At 37.0% G+C, this 22,424-nt stretch overlaps 2 protein-coding genes across 5 annotated transcripts in view; one reads left to right on the top strand and one right to left on the bottom strand.

The window, feature by feature from the left end:
• GNAZ (G protein subunit alpha z) overlaps positions 1–12,326 on the top strand; it is a 67,922-nt gene extending 55,596 nt beyond the window's left edge. For all 4 annotated transcript variants that reach the window (XM_084539075.1, XM_084539074.1, XM_084539076.1 and 1 more), the window contains one exon: positions 10,996–12,326. In XM_084539075.1, the coding sequence (XP_084395201.1) occupies positions 10,996–11,340 (345 nt within the window). In that variant the 3' untranslated portion in view covers positions 11,341–12,326. The remainder of the gene's footprint in view (positions 1–10,995) is intronic.
• Positions 1–22,411, bottom strand: part of RSPH14 (radial spoke head 14 homolog) — a 92,383-nt gene extending 69,972 nt beyond the window's left edge. The window contains exons 1-3 of the mRNA XM_084539077.1: positions 21,613–22,411; positions 20,771–20,873; positions 20,462–20,580 (exon numbers count right to left, since the gene is read on the bottom strand). Coding sequence (XP_084395203.1) covers positions 20,462–20,580; positions 20,771–20,873; positions 21,613–21,811 — 421 coding nt within the window. The 5' untranslated portion in view covers positions 21,812–22,411. The remainder of the gene's footprint in view (positions 1–20,461; positions 20,581–20,770; positions 20,874–21,612) is intronic.
• Between the last annotated feature and the right edge of the window lie 13 nt (positions 22,412–22,424).

The raw sequence follows: 22,424 nt of genomic DNA, 5'->3' as shown, positions 1-22,424 counted from the left end.
TGCTATATTACAGTTAGTGTCTATTTACCAAGTGTTTTTTTTTTTTTTTTTTTCTAATTACTTGCTATTTTGGTAACAGGGTCTTCCCTATTGCAAACTCTTAGTTGTTCTGGACAACTCTTTGCTGCAAAGCACACCTGTTCCAGAGGATGACCAGGGACATTTTGTATGTTTGGAAACTATTGCAAGAACAGAAGTAGCCATCTGTTCCTTAGCACATTCTTCCCCTTAAGCAGTCAATTTCTTGTTCTCGTGCTTGGAGAAAAGTTTGCAATTAGACCCCAACAAGGCCGTCTGGAAAAGACATTGGCATTATCTTGCTTATCGTGTGTGTAATTTTGAAATTATAGGAGCACACTTTTTTCTAATCACCTAGGTATTTGCTCCCCTCTGGATTCCTGAACTGGTCAAGACATTGCAGAGAAGAAAAACCCATTTTTAAACCATTATTTTCCCTCCACACTAACAGATTTTTTTCATAAATCCACTGGGAGTAGTACAGTAATTTATTCTATTTTTGTAATGGTCATAAGCTATAATCCTCTCAAGTTCCCTTTCCTGTAATACGCAGTTTTGCAATATTGTCAAAACTAGAAATACCTATTGTTGCGTACGTGAGTGGATATATCACTTATCTTTAGGATCGGTTGCTTCAGCCTTCATCTTAGAACTGTTGATATTTCACTTCCTACTTAAGATTTCCAGATGCATCAAGATGTCATCTGACTATAACAAAGAGCCATGTCATGCATTGCCCTTTGAAATGTGATAGGTGCACTACACAAATCATAAGCCAGCACTTAAAATTTATAAAGGCCTTGTACTGCCATGAATACTGTTTTCTGTTAGCTTTGTATTTACTTGTTTGTCATTTAATTGCACTTGGAAAGTGAAATCAAACTATGTTTCCATGTTAACGGGTAGACAGCAGTAGTCTAACTTCATCTTCTAGTATTTAAGCATTTTCCTGCAGTTCAGCATTTAGTATATCCATTTGCTCATATTACATAATACTGAATAATTTTTTAGAAAAATAACTCCTGCTTGTAAGAAATATCTAGCAGGTGAATAGAGATCTACTTCACCAATTCCTTATTATTCAATACGGAATTATAGTGGATTATATAAGGAATTTTAGTGGATTCACAACAAGTTTAACACCTAAATTCTGTGAGTTACCTGGTACTTCGGTTTCAAAACGGATTTTGTATTTGCCACCTCAGACTAATGTCCTCCACTTTTCCTTTTTGGAAAAAATGTTAACTGTTACAATCATTTTGCCTTTGAAAGCAGGACAGACAGTTTACTGAAAACCAGTTATGCGCAGAAGGTGCTTTACCAATGCCACATCTTTAAATTCAATTTCCATTGAGTAAGTTTGTTAGCATTGATTAAGGTTATTATCATAACAAAATACAAATCCTATTATCGTAACCACAGTTCTGGCTAATCTGTTTTACTGTTAAAATTCTAGAAATTTGGTTTTCAAATTTGGGAGGGATATATATTCATTAATCACTGCCCTTACCTAAAACATGTCAGCTGACTTTGATTTCTCTGTACCGTAGACTTTTACACTATCTGACCTAATTACAGTAATGGTTGAGTGATGTTTCAGTATTCCACACAAATTCTACTGCACTTTCAGCAATTTATTGTTTAATTGCCCAGAACCATGCAGCTGAATTTTATTGCTTCAGCAACTCCCACAACTTGGCAACCATCTTCCTCCCAAGATTATTAGAGATTCGTTCTAGAATTTTGTGATATTCTGTCCTGTCTGAATCCTGACCCCAAATCCTGTTACCTTTACGAATAGTTTTATCCTCAGTAACAATACATATTTAGATGGTTTCACATAATTTTTGAGTTGCTGCTAATTTTCCTTTCCTCATAAATGTACTACATTCTTCTAATTGTCCAAAAACATTGTTGCATTGCTAACCAAATTAGCCTTACCTTTTCTCCTGTGATATTAAGAAAAACCTTCAGCTAAGGTTCTTTACTGTGAGTTTTTACCTTCCTTGATAATGGCTGCTGCCTCTGGTGTTTTACTGTTAGAACTCATGTTGATGAAAAATTATTCATCTTCCCTGTCTTTAAATTACTTTTAATCACACAGAATTTCACAGAATTTCTAGGTTGGAAGAGACCTCAAGATCATCGAGTCCAACCTCTGACCTAACGCTAGCAGTCCCCACTAAACCATATCCCTAAGCTCTACATCTAAACGTCTTTTGAAGACTTCCAGGGATGGTGACTCCACCACTTCCCTGGGCAGCCTGTTCCAATGCCTCACAACCCTTTCAGTGAAGAAGTTCTTCCTAACATCTAACCTAAAACTCCCCTGGCTCAACTTAAGCCCATTCCCCCTCGTCCTGTCACCAGGCACGTGGGAGAACAGACCAACCCCCACCTCGCTACAGCCTCCCTTGAGGTACCTATAGAGAGCGATAAGGTCGCCCCTGAGCCTCCTCTTCTCCAGGCTGAACAAGCCCAGCTCCCTCAGCCGCTCCTCGTAGGACTTGTTCTCCAGGCCCCTCACCAGCTTCGTCGCCCTTCTCTGCACCCGCTCAAGCACCTCCATGTCCTTCTTGTAGCGAGGGGCCCAAAACTGAACACAGTACTCGAGGTGCGGCCTCACCAGAGCTGAGTACAGGGGGACGATCACCTCCCTAGCCCTGCTGGTCACACTGTTCCTGATACAAGCCAGGATGCCGTTGGCCTTCTTGGCCACCTGAGCACACTGCTGGCTCATATTCAGCCGACTATCCACCATCACTCCCAGGTCCTTCTCTGCCTGGCAGCTCTCCAACCACTCATCTCCCAGCCTGTAGCTCTGCTTGGGGTTATTGCGCCCCAGGTGCAGGACCCGGCACTTGGCCTTGTTGAACTTCATGCAGTTGACCTCAGCCCATCGGTGCAGCCTATCCAGATCCTCCTGCAGAGCTTTCCTACCCTCAAGCAGATCGACACATGCGCATAGCTTGGTGTCATCTGCAAACTTACTGAGGGTGCACTCAATGCCCTTGTCCAGATCATCGATGAAGATATTAAAGAGGACCGGCCCCAGCACCGAGCCCTGGGGGACGCCACTAGTGACTGGCCTGCAACTGGACTTGGCTCCATTCACCACGACTCTTTGGGCCCGGCTATCCAGCCAGTTTCTAACCCAACGAAGCGTGCGCCAGTCCAAGCCAAGAGCAGCCAGTTTCTTGAGGAGAATGCTGTGGGAGACGGTGTCAAAAGCCTTGCTGAAGTCAAGGTAGACCACATCCACAGCCTTTCCCTCATCCACCCAGCGCGTCACTTTGTCATAGAAGGAGATCAGGTTCGTCAAGCAGGACCTGCCTTTCATAAACCCATGCTGACTGGGCCTGATTGCCAGCTTGCCCTGCAAGTGCTGCACTTCTAGGTCCATTTGAAAAATCTATAAAGTGGTTCATCATCAGTTTAGCTGGAAAGTAATTTCAGGCATGGTGTTAGTAAGAGCCTCTGCTCATTCACTTCTCAGCTTTGTTCTAGCCACTATGGTTGCACTTGAGAAATATAATTACATTTAGTAAGTGGCTGTGTGTGTGTGTGTTCACAAGGACATTCAGGTAAATACGAGGAATTAAGGATATACCCTTCTTGTAGGGGAGCAGAAGGATTGTTTGAATTGCAAATTTAGTACTGTAGAACAGAAAGGTTCTATGAATCAGGTGGTCTCCCTTGGAATTAATCAGATCTTAACACTCTTTTAGATTTATTAAACTTAAGTTTGAATTAAAAAAGCCACTAAGCCCCTGTCTTCTAGTCTTAATATTGTGTAGCCAGCTCTAATAAGCATTCTTCTTCCTTAGACAGGATGTTAAACAAAATCTGAAGCATAGAAGGGTCTAAAGAAGCAGCAAGAATGAGCTCCTCGAATAGGGAAGATGAGCCAAGGGTGACAGGAAGGCAGGCAGTAACCTCTGATGAACAATGCAATCTACCAGTACCCAAAGAGGAGCAGAGCAGGTCCATCAGAAGTATCAGATTCATCCAACAGTCCAGATTGCTAGATAACTCCAAAGCAATGAGGCAGGTCTGGAATCAAGCCAGAAAGTCACATGGGAATCAGTGAGGGACACAGTCAGGTATAGACACAGCAGCAACATAACTCAGGCAAAGACCAAGGTTGAGCGCTTCAGCTTCAAAGTAGCTGCAGGATAAAAGTGAAGGCTTCCAACAAGTCTTACAGCTCTTTTCGAAGGTTACAAAGCTGCCCTGTGGCAGAGCTGACCTTGAGTACACACAGCTAAATTCTGACAAAGGCTCTGCTGACACAGGGTAGTTTCCATTTTGATGAGACATTTTAGTCATTTGGACAGGATATCAGCTTAGTGTAACAAAGGTATGTGCAAGACTATTTCTCTAAAGGCTGTTGGGAACAAGATAGACTGCTAGGTGCTTTTTTCTTGCAAAAGCTGTGGATTAAAGAGAGTGTAACTGTTATATATATTTTTTGTTGTTGTTGGACTTTTCTTTGTTCCAGTAAATTGCATGAGCGGACTCCCCCAGTGGCTCTGCCAGGAATTATGCAAAACAGAGCAGCATACACAGAAAAATAGGCTGGTGGGGTAGGATTATTTGAACTCCTGCTACTGCTACAGCAAATGTATGTGAAATCTCGTTTTAAGCTTCCCTACACTGCTCCTCACTGTAGGGATGCATTTTTGATCTACTTGTATCTGTGTAATCCTCAATGTTTTCTTAGTTACGTTTCAACTCTTCTCTCCTTCTGGTTTCTCTTATTTATAAGCAGCTTCCTAACACCCTAAAAAGTCAAATTTCAACAAGAAAATATTTTTCTTTTCCAAAACTCCGATTGAGACACCCCGTCTTTGTTGCTAGAATCTCTTTATGTGTACCCACTAGCTATCAAAATTTCCAAAATAATTTTGTAGGTCTTTACAAATTATCTAATATCCTTACATCTGTCCTTATCTCTGGTCCAGTTCTTTGTAGCTCCCTCTTTATCCTTTCCATCTTTTGAACTGTATTTGTTTACATTATTCCCTCTCTCTGAAACATCTAGTTCCCTGAAATCATTTCCATATCTAGTTCTATGTCTGCCTTTGTGGTCTGCTTAATTTACATTGCATACTCTTCAAACAGAAATTCTGGTATGAATTTTCTGGAATTGTACACACTGATGCTACTAAGCAAGCATTTCTCAAATCAGAAAAAGGGAGTAGAGTGGATGATATGCTTTGGAATGTAGTCTCCAAGAAGAGAGATAAAAGTAAGCATTCACCTCACTGGTGAGATAGTTACTCTACCAGGGACAAGGGCATGAGGGCATGAGTATTTTATGCAGAGAGGGGACAAACTGAAGAACAGTAAGAACACTCAGCGTTTAATCTATAGTTAAAATATTTTTGTATGCGAGTTGTGAAAAAATTCTCACCTTTAATAATTACAATGTCCGGCTCTGCAAAATCCATGTGCAAATTAAGGTTGAATGTGCAAGGCTGGAAGTGGTTATTACCACTTTCATGTTTTGTTGTCTTTTCAGCAACCAGAATTTTCCTTTCTTTTCACCTCTCTTACTAATGCATTCTGGCTAATATTGATGCACTCTTACCTTTATTAACAAGATTTTATAGCTCAGATAAGTCTATGCAAAAAATTTCACAGGAGATAAAGCGAAACGTCTATAAATTCAGCTTCTCTCTTCTTATGCATATGCACATTCTTTAATGCATTCTAACATATACTGCTCTTTTTTCTAATGACATCACTATTACGCGATCAAAAGATCATCAGGTTTACAGTAGCTTAAACCTGTTGGTGCCCTTGCAAGCATTTGTTACACTTTACAATTCATGGAAGAGTTTTAATTCTAATTTTGTCCTTGAACTCCAACAGAAGACTTGGTAGTAAAGATTAAGTATTATGATTCACTACAAAATAAATTAATAAACACAAACCTCTTAAAATGTAATATCCTGCTGGCATGAACGTTCTGAGAGATTGCCAAAAACCTACATTAGCTCTAAAACATTTTTTTCCCCAGGCAATTAGTAGCAAAAGCATTTCAAGTGAGCTAAAAAATTCTTGTAAGGTTTTATCACATACAGATTCAGGAAAGTAAAAAAAAAACAACACATGATTATTTGGAAATAGCTGTGATGTTTTTGTGGATTATGTGTTGTGTCATGATTTGCATGGTGGAAAGTAAAGCACAAACCATCAAACAGATTTTTTAAGTTACATTTTTACATCTATAGATCTGTCTGTATATAAAGCAGATTCAAGTGTCAGATGATCCCACCTTTACAAAAGAAGAAGCAAACAAAAAGAAAATGTAGATATTGTATAATTTTGCTTACATTTCTGTACGTCTTAAAAGACTTGTGATCTAGGCTTTGACATGGCTACACTCTTGCTGTGGCAGTGTCAGCCATCATAGGATGCCCCGTGTGTTCCTGGGGCTTTTAAAATAACCAGAAACTGACAAAAGTCCTTAGTTTCATCTATAAACACAGAATTATTCATTAAAATCACTAAATCAATGTCTTCATGGAACTTGGAGAATAGAGGAAGTGGTTCTGACCAAGTTGATCCACAGCAAATGACAAGAAATAGTAACAGAAATAAAATGAGCAAAGTATAAGAAAGAGATAACATGTAAAGCTTAGATAAAACAGTCTACTCGTGTTTCAGCAACTATACGTTTTTAATTGGTCATTTCTCTTTTCAGGCAAACATACTCTTTCTTCTATTAAAAGCCAAAATCTGCCTCTCACCTCCAAATTTCTGAACAGAAATGATGGCCACAATACTTCCCAGTCAGACAACAACGAAAATACATGGAGACTAGATTGTTTTCATCCCCCCAAGCACAAGACAGACAAATGGAACACACATATATTTGCTAATAATCTTGTAAACAAAATAAACTTTTTTTTTTTTTTTTTTTTTTTTATCACAAAGCCTGTCTTCCCTTAGAAACAAAACATATTGAATATACAACGAAATGTAATACCTGGAGAATAATCTGTATGGAATGGGGGAATGGGCAGCTCATACCGGTTAAACAGTAAATCATAGATCGACATTAGAAGAGAACAAAAGAGTCAATTACTGCAGAAGAACAGGTGGGAATGGTAGAATTTAGTGAAGTGTTACAGAGGTTTTAAAACCAGTATCCAAACTATGCAAACATTCAAAGTATCGTATCTGTTGGCACAGTGCGGAACACAGCCACTGTATGCTATGGCACATTTATTTGGTAGGAGGAATACATTACGTTATGCACAATACAAATCTGCAAATAATTCTGTGTATTGGCTCTGATTCCTTATTTTCACTGGTTTCTGCTAGTAAAGTATAAAAAAGAAACCATGTTGATTCTCTAAATGTACTTGACTAATATATCTGACATAATGTGTTTATATAAAAGAGTGATAAAATGCATAGCTGTTTTCTAGCCTGCCCAATTCAGTCTTCTTATTTGCAGGAAATACAATAAATACAAAGATAGATGAATGCAAGTAGTGTTGTGAACTTCTGTAAAAATTATGTTCTTTGCATCAGTGTCATAAAAGAATACTGAGCATAGAAGTCCATCAAAAAGCAAATAGTTTTCTATTTCAGTTGGGAAGAATGCTTGTATTTTATATCAGGGATAAATGCAAGAAGTCAAATTAATTTTTCTTCTGTTGTTTGTTACAAGAGGGATTTCTGAAAACAAGTTACTTCCTGTGGAATGAGATTGATCTGGCAACAGTTTCCAAAATTAATGCCAAGATCTGGGCATGTATGACAGACCATGTCCATGACAGATGCGTGAGAAGGGCTTGAAAACCGGACACTAAAACATTCCACAGACTGAAATGTGTCTGTGGTTCACCAGTTGATCAGTCTTAAGTTAATACTGCTTCTGTGCTTTGAGGAATTCAGCTAAAAATCTATGTGATTCTAAGAAAATTTTCTGTGTCTACCTATTAGTAGCTTTTGATTAATGTATTTTGTTTGTTGAAAGATCAGTCAGCAGATAGGAATGGAGAGGGTCTGAGAAAAAGACTAAAGAATAATAAAAAAATGTTAGGAATAACATGCTATACATGATCCTTTGAAGAACCCTACAGTGCTCTGTTTCTGCCAATCCAAAATACTTTTGACCACAGTAAAACTGTTAGGCTTGAGTTGATTCCAGGCTTTTTGTTTGTTTTCAAGAAACTGCACTTCTTTGAAAAATATAAGTTCTGTATAAACTGATTCATTATGCCTTGTGGAAAAACTGGGAAATCAGGTTTCAGTAATTTCTAGGATTTTTACTAGACATTTGCAGTATTATTTTTCTCCTACTTAAATAAGAAATATCAAATCATCTGCTCCTACTTTCAGATGGCAAAGCATATCCCTATATAAAAAGTTTGAAAGCAGACAGTTGCTCTTCCTCTGATGACTCCTCTGAAGTCAGTAAATTCATAGATGTTTATAGCTTTTTTAAATTTATTTTGATATTTTTATTTTTAAGAAGGGAATGTTGAAAATGTATAACTCACACTTTGGTAACTGATATGAAAATGGCCCAAGGAGTTTAAAATAACTAGCAGCATATCATCAAGCTGAAAAATTAGTTGACCTAAACTTTCAAGAAGTGAATAACTGGCAAACAGATCAACAATTCTAGTTAAATAAAAAGAAGAAATTAAACACATGTTACTGAAAGAATGCAAATTTTCAGCCTATTATCTACATCTCAGAACCTGTAATACCTTCAGAATCTATCTAATTTCTGTAATAGTTTCTTAAATTGTACCTTATTGCACTATTACAGTTCTTTATCATACTTACTGTAGCAATTTATTCTTAAATGCACGTGTTTATTAGAAAAAGGAAAAAAGATAACATATCTAATCACAATCAAATCCCCAAATGTGAAACATATAGCCTGGTCACTGTTGCATTGCTTGAATTGCCATGAATATAAATCTGTGAGGCCTGTAAACACAACAAAAATATACTAGCTTAATATTCATGGTGTTACATCTGAGCTGTAGTCTCTCAGGGAAAATCTAAGGCTAGCATAAAAGCTAAACTGCCTCTCCCTCCCAGACTTTAATTCACAAGGATAACTAAGTTATCAAAATGAAGACCCTTTGCCTTTGCTGTACCTACGATGCCCTCTCAGTTTGTTTTGTTTTTGGACAAACTTGTGTGTCCTTAAGCTATTTAAGCCCTTTATAATGGGCTTAAGAGAGAATTTTAAGCTTGTTTGGAAGTGTATCAAATAAACATTAATTACACATTTCTTTAGTATAAAAATGAGTGTAACTGAGAAAAGCAAAAGTAATTACTATAATTTTTTTATTCAAGTCTTCTGTTTTTATGGAAATGTCACAGAAAAAGGAATAAGCTTCCACGTAACAGTGTAACGACCTACCCATGGAAACCATTTTCATTTATGATTCAGGCTGAAGCACTGTAAAGGGTAAAGGGAATTGTTCTGTCAAGTCATTTAGTCGTTTTAGATATGCTAATCCCCAAGAAATATACAATGGTTATTTTACTTAGTCTTCATATTTTGTTTTTGTGGAACAATAATAAACTCCAGAAGGATATTCTTTAATGTGATCAAATGTTATTGCTAGGCAGAAGAGGTTATTCTGATTTGTAACCAGGACAGTGTGAGTGATTTACTAAAATACGTTGTTTTGTGTATATTTGTTTCTATACTTTTTTCCTAATGCATTTGCTGTACAGAAAAAAAATACATATATATATATTTTAAGCCCTTTCATGAATACAGCCTTTTCCTACTTTCAGCAGTACAGGAACAAAGCTGAACTGGGAGAGAATAAAGGACCACTTATTCCAGTGTACAGTTTTATTAAGAAAAACTATTGCTGGATATTGAAAAAGATTGAAATGAAATCTTATTGTTTAATTGTAATAGCTTTCCTTCAGAGAGAAAATATGAGTGCATGCCTTAGAAATGTTTCATGTAGACAAATATCTGACTAAGTATTGGAACACGCTGGAAAACATCGACCTTTAGCAAAAATGCTTGATTGAGATATTTCTGTATTTACTTTTGACAATACAACAATCTTTATTTTATTCAGCTCAAATTCTTTTCAAAACGTTCTGTTCCCAGTAACCTAAGCCTTCCGAGAGCACAGGGTACCATGGACAGCTCCACCTGCACCAGCAGTACTGGCAGGAGCAGCGCTCAGAAAGTACCAAAACGGCCGATGATTTCCAGCAATTTCTGCTTTCGGTTTAGAGCAGCATTGAATTGCTACTTCCAAATATGCAACTGTGTTGGTCATTCTACATTTGGTCATCAATAGAAATGCTTGTTCAGGGCAGCAGACAGAGAGATGTTAAACACGTCCGGCCCACTTCAGCTTTTACCTTTAATTATACAACATACAAGTTTCCTCAACACACTAGAATGTGGTTCCTTTTCTCGTGTACCTTTCCAAGTCTACTATTATACAATGGAGAGAAGTGAGACCAGGAAAACGTTGGAGTGTGTACAGCGTGCTAATCCACACATGTAATGATGTAGTGTTATAATTGTGCTATAGTATTTTAGTCTTTAAAACTTCAACCACAGAATCTTGCAGTAGTGTGAAAACCTTAGAAATCAATTATCCCTTTTATTTAAAAAAAAAAAAAAGTTTATATTGCTAACCTGATTTTGAACTCAACCATCTTTTCCCAAGTTACACTTGCTGTTTCAAAATGTTTAGTGTTAGACTTGCCCTCATAGTTGTAATTTATTAAAATAAATAAATAAATAAGAGTCAGTCTCTTGTGAAATGTATTGTAACAAAATACATGAATTAAGGTTCCTGAAATTTCACACTCAGGTAAGATGGACAGTCACCAAACAGAACAAAGTTCTTTCTATAAGCAGATTTTGCACATTAGCAGGCATAATAATGTACTCCATGTGCTCTCCACAGTTATGCTAAAAGACTATTATTGACCTTGTTTTCTCTCCTACAGAGTCGAATGGCAGAAAGTTTGCGTCTCTTTGATTCCATCTGCAACAACAATTGGTTTATCAACACTTCCCTCATCCTTTTTTTGAACAAGAAAGATCTGCTGGCAGAAAAAATCCGGCGTATCCCCTTAACAGTCTGCTTTCCTGAATATAAAGGCCAAAACACTTACGAGGAGGCAGCAGTCTACATCCAGCGCCAGTTTGAGGACTTGAATCGTAACAAGGAGACCAAGGAGATCTACTCACACTTCACCTGCGCCACTGATACCAGTAACATCCAATTTGTCTTTGATGCAGTGACAGATGTCATCATTCAGAACAATCTCAAATACATTGGCCTCTGCTAAGAATCCTTGGGCTTAATCTGTTTTACCGAAGCGATTAAAAAAGAGGCTAACCACTTCCACTTCTAGTGGGAAAAATGGGGCAATGCTTAGTAGCCCAAGGAGAAAAAAGGGGAAATCTGATGTATGTACACAGTTCCTCTTATGCCCCCTTAGCCTGTTACATTATTTTTCACAAATATATCTTTTGGAGAGTGAGAGTCTCCTCTCTAAAAATCACACGTACACAAAACAAACAAACAAACAAAAAAACAAACAAATCCCCCCCAAATGAAAAATAAACCACACACACACACACAAAAATCCAAACAAAAAGAAAAAAAGAGATTGAGGCCTAACTCTGTGGAGATGTTTTCACCACAGTCACTGCACTTTTATTCCATTTGTTTCATTCCATTTCCTACAGTGGGAGTGTTATCATGTTCTGTGTAAGAAATAATTCTTCATCCAGTTGTCCTAAAATTTTACTGATGTGAAGATATAAAGCTGGTGAGTGACAGATGAACTCATTTGCATGGTGTGGATCAGAATGGTTGTGTTGGGGAGAAAAACTAGTTCAAATCAGAAGCTACAAACAGGAGTGTTTAAGCAAAATACTACTTAAAAGTTGTAGAGAATGGGCATGCACCCACAGTGCTGGTATACAGCCAAACTAAACACACGTACATCATGTATGCACATGACTCACAGCATATACTATGTACACACTTCTGCTTTACTTTATCATGGACACCTTGCCTGTTAAAGGAATTGTTGGTGTGCAACTGTTCTGTGATTTCCAAACTGACTATCAGCCCTTTCTGCTCTTTAAGGCTTCAAAATATGCAGCAAAACTACAAGAAATGAATCTATGAATAGGCCAAATTAAGGTCAGTGTTTCTTCTACTGCTAAGGAGTTTTATACATCGAAACAGTCTTCTTTTACATCTTTTTTTGCCAAATCTTGTGGTGTTTCACAAAAAAAAAAAAAAGCAAACTATATTTAAGAAGTAGGTTAGTGTTCCTTTTTTAATACAGATAATAAAAACAAATCACAAGGCAGTTTTTTAAATTATTGTTGTAGTGTCTGGACTGCTGAATGTGAAAGTTGCCAACGGACAATTCTGTTTCACTGCTCCAAATAACTTCTGGGAATCGTACTATTGTAAGAGATTTCCCAAGAAGCAGGAGCCATGGTGACTATATATGGTGTAGTATATAGCCTCCAAAGTCTTCTTCTGTTGGGTTTTTAATTATTTTAAAATGTGATGTATTATTAGAAGGTTAAAGATGAGCGATATGAACAATAACTAAATGTCTTGATATTTCAATTTAATAATTTAAATTATTTACAGTTTAGTGAAGTCAAGAAAACTGAAGAGATGCATTCCTCAGCTCCAGGTTTCATCTCATAAAGAAACACTACTGGATGGAGTAACATTCTGGCAAAGGTTTGAATGCATAAGAAGCTCTGTGGGACTATACTGGAAAATCTCAAATGGATCATATAGACCCAAGTCTTTGGTCAGTTGATTCTTTCCCCTGCCATAGAAAAGACTTCTTAAAGACTTCAGTGTAAAGTTGGTGTGTAAATATATGTTTGATAATTGTAAAGCACATACGTACACAGAGACACAGACACACATGCACACTGGAAAATATCCTTCTACTTTTGTTCCCCCTATGTACTATGATTAGTGCAAGAAATCTCAGCCAAGGGCTCCAAGAAACTTAAAACAAAATGGTTAATAACATCAACAATTAAATTGTCCACTTAAAAAATAAATAATTCAAACGATACCAAACTTGTCTATAGTGTGTTCATTACTTAATGTTATTATACAGCTGTTCCTTAATTGGATAATATTTGCAAACCTTTGATTCCTCTATGACAGACTGCTGAGTTTTGTTAATTTGCTCTAGAATGTTTCCTTCAGTTCATTCACAAACATTCAGCAAATTTCAATTCTGAGCAACTCAGAAAGTTTTAGGGGATGTCTTCCATTTAGTATCTTTACAAATTCTGACTGCATGTTGTTCTTGTTGGATACTTTCAGGAGACAGTAGCAATTTTAGGAGAGAAGCCATGGATCAAGATTAAGATGAAGCTACAGGAAAGAAACTTCTGAAGCTTACCCATATATTACCTTACACCAGCACACACTTTGCACTGATGATTTTCACAATCTCTGGGCTTAGAAGTAGTCTAGGTATAAGCATATAAATTTTTGAATAGTCCATGAAGTTGGTCTCCTAAACCTCTATTTAAAAAGTGAAAAATATGATAAGTCCACATTTTTGTATTACTGAACTCTGTATGTCTCCAAATACCAATATGAACTTCCATCTGGCACATGCTTTTGAAAGATAGGCTTTAAAACATAGAAGTATTTGTGTGGTTTTTTTTTGTGCCCTTAAAAACTTTGTTTTAAAGTGCTTATATAAGGTCACTGATGGTTTTTCACCGAAGTTCTCCTAAAAACTCCATCAATTCAGATTCTCCATCAACAAGGTTCTTTAAGAACATCCTCTAACTGCAATCTTTAAAGGTCTGGGTGTAAGAAAATTTGCAACTCTTGTAGAAACAGCATATCATTCTTATAGGAGGCTTCTTGTTTTATTCGCTTAACTTCACTTGTTAGAAGGTGCTAGGCAAATAATATCCCTGGAGTTTAAACAGAATTTGATTTAAAACCTTCACCCCACTAATGGTTTCTGAGACCAGCTGAAAGTACTTTACAGTGCCTGGATAGTTTCATTTCTTTGTTTCTCAGCATTTCTACAAAACACAACAAAAAGTCCTAACCTTTCTCATGTTGTATTTAAGAATCCTCCTTTTCAACTGTTTGAGGATATCTAAATTCAAAGTAGGTTTTTTTTAAGTGACATGAAGTATTATGTTAGTGGTGAGCTGTGACTGCCAAGAGAACTACAATTCACTTGAAGGCAGTGGTTCAAGCAGTAATCATTTTCAACCTTACTAGAGAATGCAACTGGAACCAAAAAGGTTCTCAGAGTCTCAAGTCATGGGTTAAGACTTGCAAAGTCTTCAGTCCAGATGTAATCAGTAATGGGAAAAATCCATTTAATTTTGTAATGAGGTATTTTATCCCTGTACTGAAGTCATACAGCTCCTTTAAGCATACCCTGGTAACAGTTACACCTGAAGGACAGAAGTAAATGAGCCAATGAGGCTGCACCTCAGGGGTATAAAACCAAACCTTTTGGTTTGGTATGTCAGGCAGGGAATATTTAGCTCTTAGTGGAAATGAGGAGGTGCTATTACCTGCTTGTGGTGTTTGTAGTCAGGCTGCTTGACTTGGTGAGTTTACTAAAAGCTAATTATGATAATTGATAGTACAATCCACAGAGCCAGTCTAGAATCCCTTAATATTGGTTTACTGTTAAAGTACTTGAGATCTCATGTGGTGTTCCTAGTATAAATTGCTTTCTATAGTGTAATATACTATCATTAGATAATTGTGAAAAAGGTATAAAATGAGTGTGGACTTCCTTTTCTCAATGTTTGGACTATGGGATGGTATGTCTCCTTCACCTCTGGCTTGTGCGGTACTGTGGTCGCTTTGGAGTGATGAAAGAAAAAACAAGAAAATGCTGGCCTTTGTTAGGGCATGTCTTCAAGATAAGAAAGCTTAGTAAGAAAAGCAAAACCTGAAGTGTAGTTAACTTTGAGGAGGGTAAGAGATCTTTTCTGTATAAAAATCTTTATTCAGTTGAGAAGGTCCTTACAACATTAGTACCACAGGCAACCTACAACAAGTTGAGAACCTAGGATATTTTGTCGAAGGACTAAAGATGTTTCCTAAAGAAAAAGAGTCAGTCCTTAATTTATCATTAAATGAAGATTATTTGGGGAGGGAAAAGAAAAAGTGAAGCAGTGCATGTTATGTTCCTATTTAGTTTAAGAAAAACATAGGAATGGGGATGAATAAAGTAGTAAATAAGTTAAATAATCAATTCATTTAATCATGTTCTCTGAACAGCAATGGCTAGCTATTAACTTTCTAATAATTTAATTCCTATGATGTTTTTGATTTTGATGTTCTGAGTTGATTACTGTTTTCTATTTGAAGAATTCAAGATGTTAAACTGTTTTACACAAAAAAATATTTTTCCATTATGTAAGAAAAAATTGAGGTATAGGAAGGTTGAAAAATAAAAAGTCTGTACACTGAACAGGTGCTGAAATGAAATCCTTTGGCTCTCAGTCTTTCACCTAGATAAATGATGCAATTAAATTTGCATCTATATCCTCAGTTCTCAGGTTTATCAGTGATGCAGTGCACTGCCACCTGAAAAAAGTATTAATACAGCTGGGATTTCACTTCACCTGGGCAACGATGACATTCACAGAAGAGATGTTCCATCTGCTACAATATGAATGCCATCTGTCCTTCTATCATTTGCATTCCATGCAACAAAACAGGTTTCGAAGTTAAAAAGGTATCCTTAAACAGTCCTTATCCACAGATCTGGTTGGTTATAATTTTACAAAGGTGGAATCGCGGAGACAGTGAGGGTCAGTAAAATAGAAGTGTTAATCTATTGGGCTCTTCCCAAATGGATGCTCCAACAAGCTTTAAAAATCCACTGTATCATCCAACCCACCTCAATCTCTGCCTGGAAGGGTTAAGTACACTTAAAAACAAAAAGATCATAGCTAGGAATTATTAAACTTTTCCACTATTAAATACACCTTGAGCAAAAGATAACTTTTTTCTTTCCACAGTTGTTTGTTTGTTTTTGTTATTCCCCAGGTCACTCATTGCATAACACTCAATGCTAAATCTCAACTAACTGTTTTTACAAAGAGTGAAAGTTTTTCTAGTAATCTTTCGTCGCCTGTGTTCTTCATTTTCTGTTGCTGCTGGTTCTGCTGCTGCTTTCATCCTCTATTGAATACATACATGTATCTTATTTTTGTCTTTTTTCTGTCCATTATTTCTTGCCATTAAGTTGTTCTTTCCTTGGGAAATACTACCCTACCCCTCAGTGTTTTCCCAGTCTTAGTGTACTTCTCTATTCTTTGGTGTTTAGCAATTTCACTGTTATTGGAGGGTGCTGCTATACATTTTTAAATTTAGGAATCATAAGTAGTCTGTAAGTGGATTCACTTAAAATAACCACATTTTCCTAAATTACTCCTATCTGGAGAAAGACCAGGTGGCCTGGCACAGAGCTAGCTGGAGTCATTGACCACCTTCCAGTAAACAAAAACAAATTTACTCCATGCCAAATGCATGTACAGCTTATGTTCCTTTTCAGCTACTATGGAGCATACTGACTTTTGGCTCTGGAAATTTCCTCTGCTGTAGGAAGCATCAGAAATTTAGCTGAGGAATGCTTTATTAGTTGCTAACTTCCTCCAGCTGCTACAAGACTTCCTAGATGTGAGTGTAGAAGTAAATACAAAGAGAGGAAGCCAGATGGCTTCTAGACTGGCTGAAGATGGCTGAATTACCAGGCAGAGGCAATTCATTTGACATATTGCACAGATAAAGAAATAATGACTCTTATTACCTATCGGAAAATATTTGCTGTTCTCCCTGATAACTCCTCAAATTGCCTCATAGCACAGGAAGCAATTTAAACACGTTTCTGTTTTTTGTGTAAGAAACCATCTGTAGGTGATTTCACCCCATAATAAAAATTCTGCTCAAGGAATTATATTCCACCCCTTAAACACAGGCATGTACATTTTTAATGTACAAAATACAGGCATATGCATACATTCTATATTTTCTAGCTAAACAAGAATACATGCCTCAGAACAACATCTCCAGTAGAGAGTAACTGATCAGAGATGCTTTCAAACACAACATGCTAGCTTATCATCTACACCACTCATTTTACAGACTGTATGTAGCTGACAGGCTGAGAAGCGCAGTTTTTTTTCCTATTTTCCCCTCCAAAAATGTTGAAGTATATTGTATAAGAACTTGGTCTGGAGAATGCTATGCAAGACTAACTTAATCTAGGCAAGGACTTATATTCTGAATGTGTCTTGAAGGCTTTTAGTAGCACAGAAGTTGACAGAGTAAATAGTCAAAACTTCCAATCATTTCACAGCTGAAGAAACTAAGCTTTGGAAGAGAATTTCACGTAAAAAGGCAATAATTCAAGTGTAAAGAGAATGTGAGCAGTATCATATTTGGTGAGAGACTTGAGTACAGGATCAGAAGATAAAGTTCTGCCTGCGTCACAGATGTAAATAGTTCCTCTACATCCACTTTAAATTTCTTCATAAATAGAAGGGGGTGGGGAGGATATAGGGGATAAATTGGCCCACACAAACATGCAGTACATGAGCACTGCAAATACATCAGGATTATGCTAAATGCTGAGGATTAATGAAGGAAAATAAATGTATTCTAAACAAAGATACCTTTTTCTAATAGAGTAACAACTCTCATTACTTACAGTTAGAAGGAAACTTTAATGAAGGCACTGATGCACAGAACTTACCAAATAACTAATTCAAAAATTTGTTAAATACTTTTTTTTCTCCTCATACTACTAACTACTCTTTGCTACTTCCCTCATACAGGTTTGTGTTATTGATCACTTGATTTGAAAAACCTGCTTCTTATCTGCCACCAGTACCTGAAGTGGGAAAGGCAAAACAGGGAAACAGCCATCAGCCTTAGCTCATGAGAAAGCTCACTGAAAATGATCTGCCCTTCAGAACTGTATAAGCAACTTGTACTAAACTGGGACTGGATTTGGAAGCTGCTCTTTTAGTGGCAGAGGCTTCTGCTCACCTCATCTGCTGTGAATCCTTTGCATTCAACCAAAGGCAATGTCCTGAGGGGGGAGAGAGCTGCAGCTGGCTCTCAGCTTTTGTTGAGTTCTCAGTGCACCAGGATTGATAATCCTTTCACTCCAGGAGGCAACCTGATCCCTCCTTGTACAGTATTATCTTTTATTTTCCCCCTTATCACCAACCTGGTGCTTTATAGCCATGACAGTTCCTGTCAGTGGCTCCTGAACTAAGCAGAAATATTCAGATGTCTGCAGGGATACAGATGGAACAAGGGTAGTAGACCTTTTCTTGATCCCTAAGCAGCAGCATGGTGCTCCATTATGTATCCTCTACTTTGGACAAAATATTGATTTCTGTAGAATTATTAATAAGCAATGTTTTATGTTTTGGCACCACCACGAGCGAATATTGCTTACTGCTACAATACATCTCTAAACAGAAATGATGGTTTTAATAAAATACTTTCTATGTAACCCTTGTTCTTAAAAATTGCTTGATCTGGCAGTCTCCCCATAAAAGACTATTATTTTCAAACAGGACTCTGCTATTATATTGCAACCTTTAAATTAATACTAATGTCTGAAACGCTACATTATCTTACCTTTTAAAAATTCCAGCAGAGTGTGAACTGAAACTAGTTATTGTTATTGCTGCCAAAACTTTCAGACAAGTGATAACTATCAAATTATTAGCTAAAAATGTATTCTGAGACATCTTTAATGAATAGTTCCATATAATAATAAGTATAGTAGATTTTAGAATAGATAAAAGTAGGTAAGCTTTAAAATACCTTCAACTTCCATTGAAATATTAAAAGTAAATCCTTAAAAGGATTAAAAAAAAAAGTCTTCCCACTCTGTCCAGATTGAATTCTGAAGTGGCTGCAATTGAAATACTTAGAAATATGCTACAATGTGTGTTGAATGTCTTTAACTTTACTAGCTTCAAATTGAAATACTAGTCTAAAGAAAAAAAGATTTTTGAAAATCTAAGAGTAAGCATTTAAATATTGCTAGTATACACTTGCAATAGTGGACTTAGAGAACAGATTAAAGATCAAATATTAGTTTATGATTCTTTATCCCTTGCTGTTGCTAAAATGAGTATCAACTACCAGCTATAAAAATTTCAGCTTGCACCCCATAGACGTTCAGCTCAAATCAGCAGAGTGCATTCAAAAAGCCAGCATAAAACTACTAAACTTTATTGGAAAGGACATTTAAAATGTAACCTTTTTCCATTAAGTCCAAGAACCTAAAGGTGAGCATGTGTTTACATAGAACGTTAGCTGTTCTTTGCATTTTTGTCTCAAATTTGTATCTAAAAATCTTTTGTACAGCAGTTCCCAAACAGTGAAATTTCTAAATTCTACATTGTGCACACATCTGAAATTTTCACCAGTAAAAGGAGACAAGTGGTAAGCTCCTACATTAGATGTGGCTAGATATCTAGTAGTCTAAAGGTTAGAGCTATGCAGAAAGTTCAGGACAACAGGGAATGAACAATAAGGCTTACAACTGAATTATGCAGTAATAACCTGTATGGATGAATGCTTAGTAACTTCTACTGATTTACAAACATTTCCATCAACCAGAATAGTAAGGTTTGAGACTAAGATTTAGAATCTGTAGAATCTGGATATAAAAGTAACAAATCTGCATAAATTCCACTAGTGTACAAAAGATTTAGAAAACTATAAGCTATGTATGTGGTAAAAATAATCATGTACAATGGCCTATTCTTGTGGTGAGTTATACACTCTCAGCTTAAATTCCTTTATCTATGCATGAAGCATTTAAAAACAAGACACCTGACCCTGATGTAATCAACCTAGCTTCTGTTTATCTCACTGGAAATGAATTCTGCTCTGTTGATGTCCATTTATGTAATCTTAAGCTCACCACTTATGATAGGTCAAATCTTTTGGCCCTGGAGATGCTGATTTGTCTCCTGCTGTGCAGGGAGTATAGGATGACTAGCTCAATTTGGCATCTTGAAGTTAAGTGATATTTATCATATTTTTTATCTTACCAATTCAAGCCATTTAACTGTATTATCTAGCTTTTGGTACTGAAGGGCAAACAGTATTTGAATAAAATATTGGAAAATACAAACTTCAGTGTTCCCTGAATCATCCCCAATTTTTTTTGTCTTTTTTATTTAATTTACCACCTAAAAGCATTATCAAAGAGTACATTTAAGAAACACTGCCTACAAGCATGGGCTCAGAGACATTAATAGAGAATCTGTGGAATGCACAGTGCAATTGACTGGTAAAATAAATCTGGAAAAGAAAAACTTAAATTCACCTACCTATCTCCTTTGCTGATTTACATAATTAATTACAGATTAATCCCCTACCTTCATGTAACTTTGCCATCATTTCAAAAACTTGGTGTGCGTTCTTCCGACAGATATCTACTGGATCATCCATGAGCTCAGCGAGGGCAGGTATTACTCCCTTTTGTATCAACCCTTGCCTACAAGCATTGGAAGACAGATTTAACTATGCAAGATACATCTCAAATATTTACTAGATGCATAACGTTAATTGAATACTCTTATTTACATTGCACTTATCTTTCAAAAAAATTAGAAATTCTGTTTTTATTTCTTACAGAAACTTTATTGCATCCCGCAATATTCAGTAAATTCTGGAATTATACCTACCTGCCGACATTATGCATTGCCATTATACAGAAGATTTCTGTTGTTTTTTGTCGTACAGTACTGTCATGATGCAGTAGCAAATTCTTCAGGTTCTCCACGAATCCTTTGAGACACAGTAGTTGATTTTAGTATTTCTTACCTTCAGCATTAGTTTAAAAGAGCAACACTTGTTTTTACCTCACAATTTAAGTGCAAGCAATCAGAAATTTCATGTTGTCCTGCAGGTGAAACTCTCAATGTCGCACTACAAGTACAGCAGAAACTTAAAGACCTACTGTCAAAATGCCATGCCATCAATCCTCAATGATCTTAATATTAAAATGTATATAACTACCCCCAAATAACTGGCGATTTGACAGCTAGTGAGGATAGAAGAAAGTTCCCATTGACTTAATTTTGTGTTGAATAATGCTGCAAACCACCTGGGGGTGGGGGAAAGGAGGAGGGGTACCAATTTTTCTCTGCTCCACAATAACTAAAAACTTTTTTCCCCTTTCTGAATATTTTTTTCTATTTTATTTGATCTATCATAAAATTTAGCAAGACAACAAGAAAAAAGGCTCAGTGATTCCGCACTACTTTTGTATTTGGGGAGTAATAGACCCTGTAGTGAGCATCTGATAAATTCTAAAGTGAGTATACTCTTAAAATAGCTGTTAGATGGTATTATAACATGCTTTACCTTTTAAAGTAAAACAAGTAAGAGATCAAACCCCCAAAATTTTCATGGCTTTTTTCTGTCATCAAAGATATCGCAAGGAAAAAAATAGGGCACAAGAGTAAAGTGTCCCTCCCCTCAGCCATCACCACCATGTCAAAGCTTCCGATACCAGACCACTTACCTATTTGTATTGCCTGGTAGACTTTTTCTGGGTCATGGACCAAATCACAGAGTGCCATCAATGCCCGCTGCTGAGTCAGCAGCTCGGGAGATTGGATCTCCTCGTTCAGTTTAGGAAGGGCCCTCCTTCCAAATGCAATAGGCGCTTTTGTGGGGTCTACATCTGGGGGAAGCTGCGCTGAGATACGAGTGCTCGCCATCCCTAATTTCCCTGGGAAAGATACCCCTTATCACTAAAAATACTCCAAAGTGACTGTACCTGGTGACAGGACAGCTAACGAACCAAAACAACGGCTGACTGAATGCAGTTCTGACTCCTAAGAGTGCAATTTTAGTACATGCTCGTTGTTAGAAAGCTATGAAAGAGGCTAGAATGGTTCGTCAGATGAATCTTCTTATTTAGGTTGATTTTTTTCTACTGAATACCGTAGAATAAAAAAGCAATTCGTTAACGTCTGTCTGAAAGGACCGGCGACTGCCGCCTTCCTCGGTGAGGGAACGGGGCCGCTGACAGAAACGCGTCGCCTTGAATACTGAAAACTGCTCAGCTACAAAAAAAAAAAAAAAAAGAAAAAAAAAAAGCAGCTGCACGGTGAAGAAAAAAAAAAAAAAAAAAAAAAAAACCAAAAAAAAACACAACCCTACCTAACAACAGCTTCTCTCTCTTAAGAATAAGCCAAAATTCTAAATAACGAAAGGCCCTCCGTCCCAGACCACACAATGTAAGGCCCCCATCTCCCCCCCCCCGCTGCCTCAGCGCCTTCCAACGCCTTTCGCGCCCGCGCTCCGGTTGCCACAGCAACCGGCTGTTTG

Source organism: Aythya ferina, assembly GCF_964211825.1.
Source record: "Aythya ferina genome assembly, chromosome: 17".
Taxonomy (NCBI): domain Eukaryota; kingdom Metazoa; phylum Chordata; class Aves; order Anseriformes; family Anatidae; genus Aythya; species Aythya ferina.
Note: the sequence above shows the minus strand (reverse complement) of the source record. Positions and strands in the feature narration are given on the sequence as shown.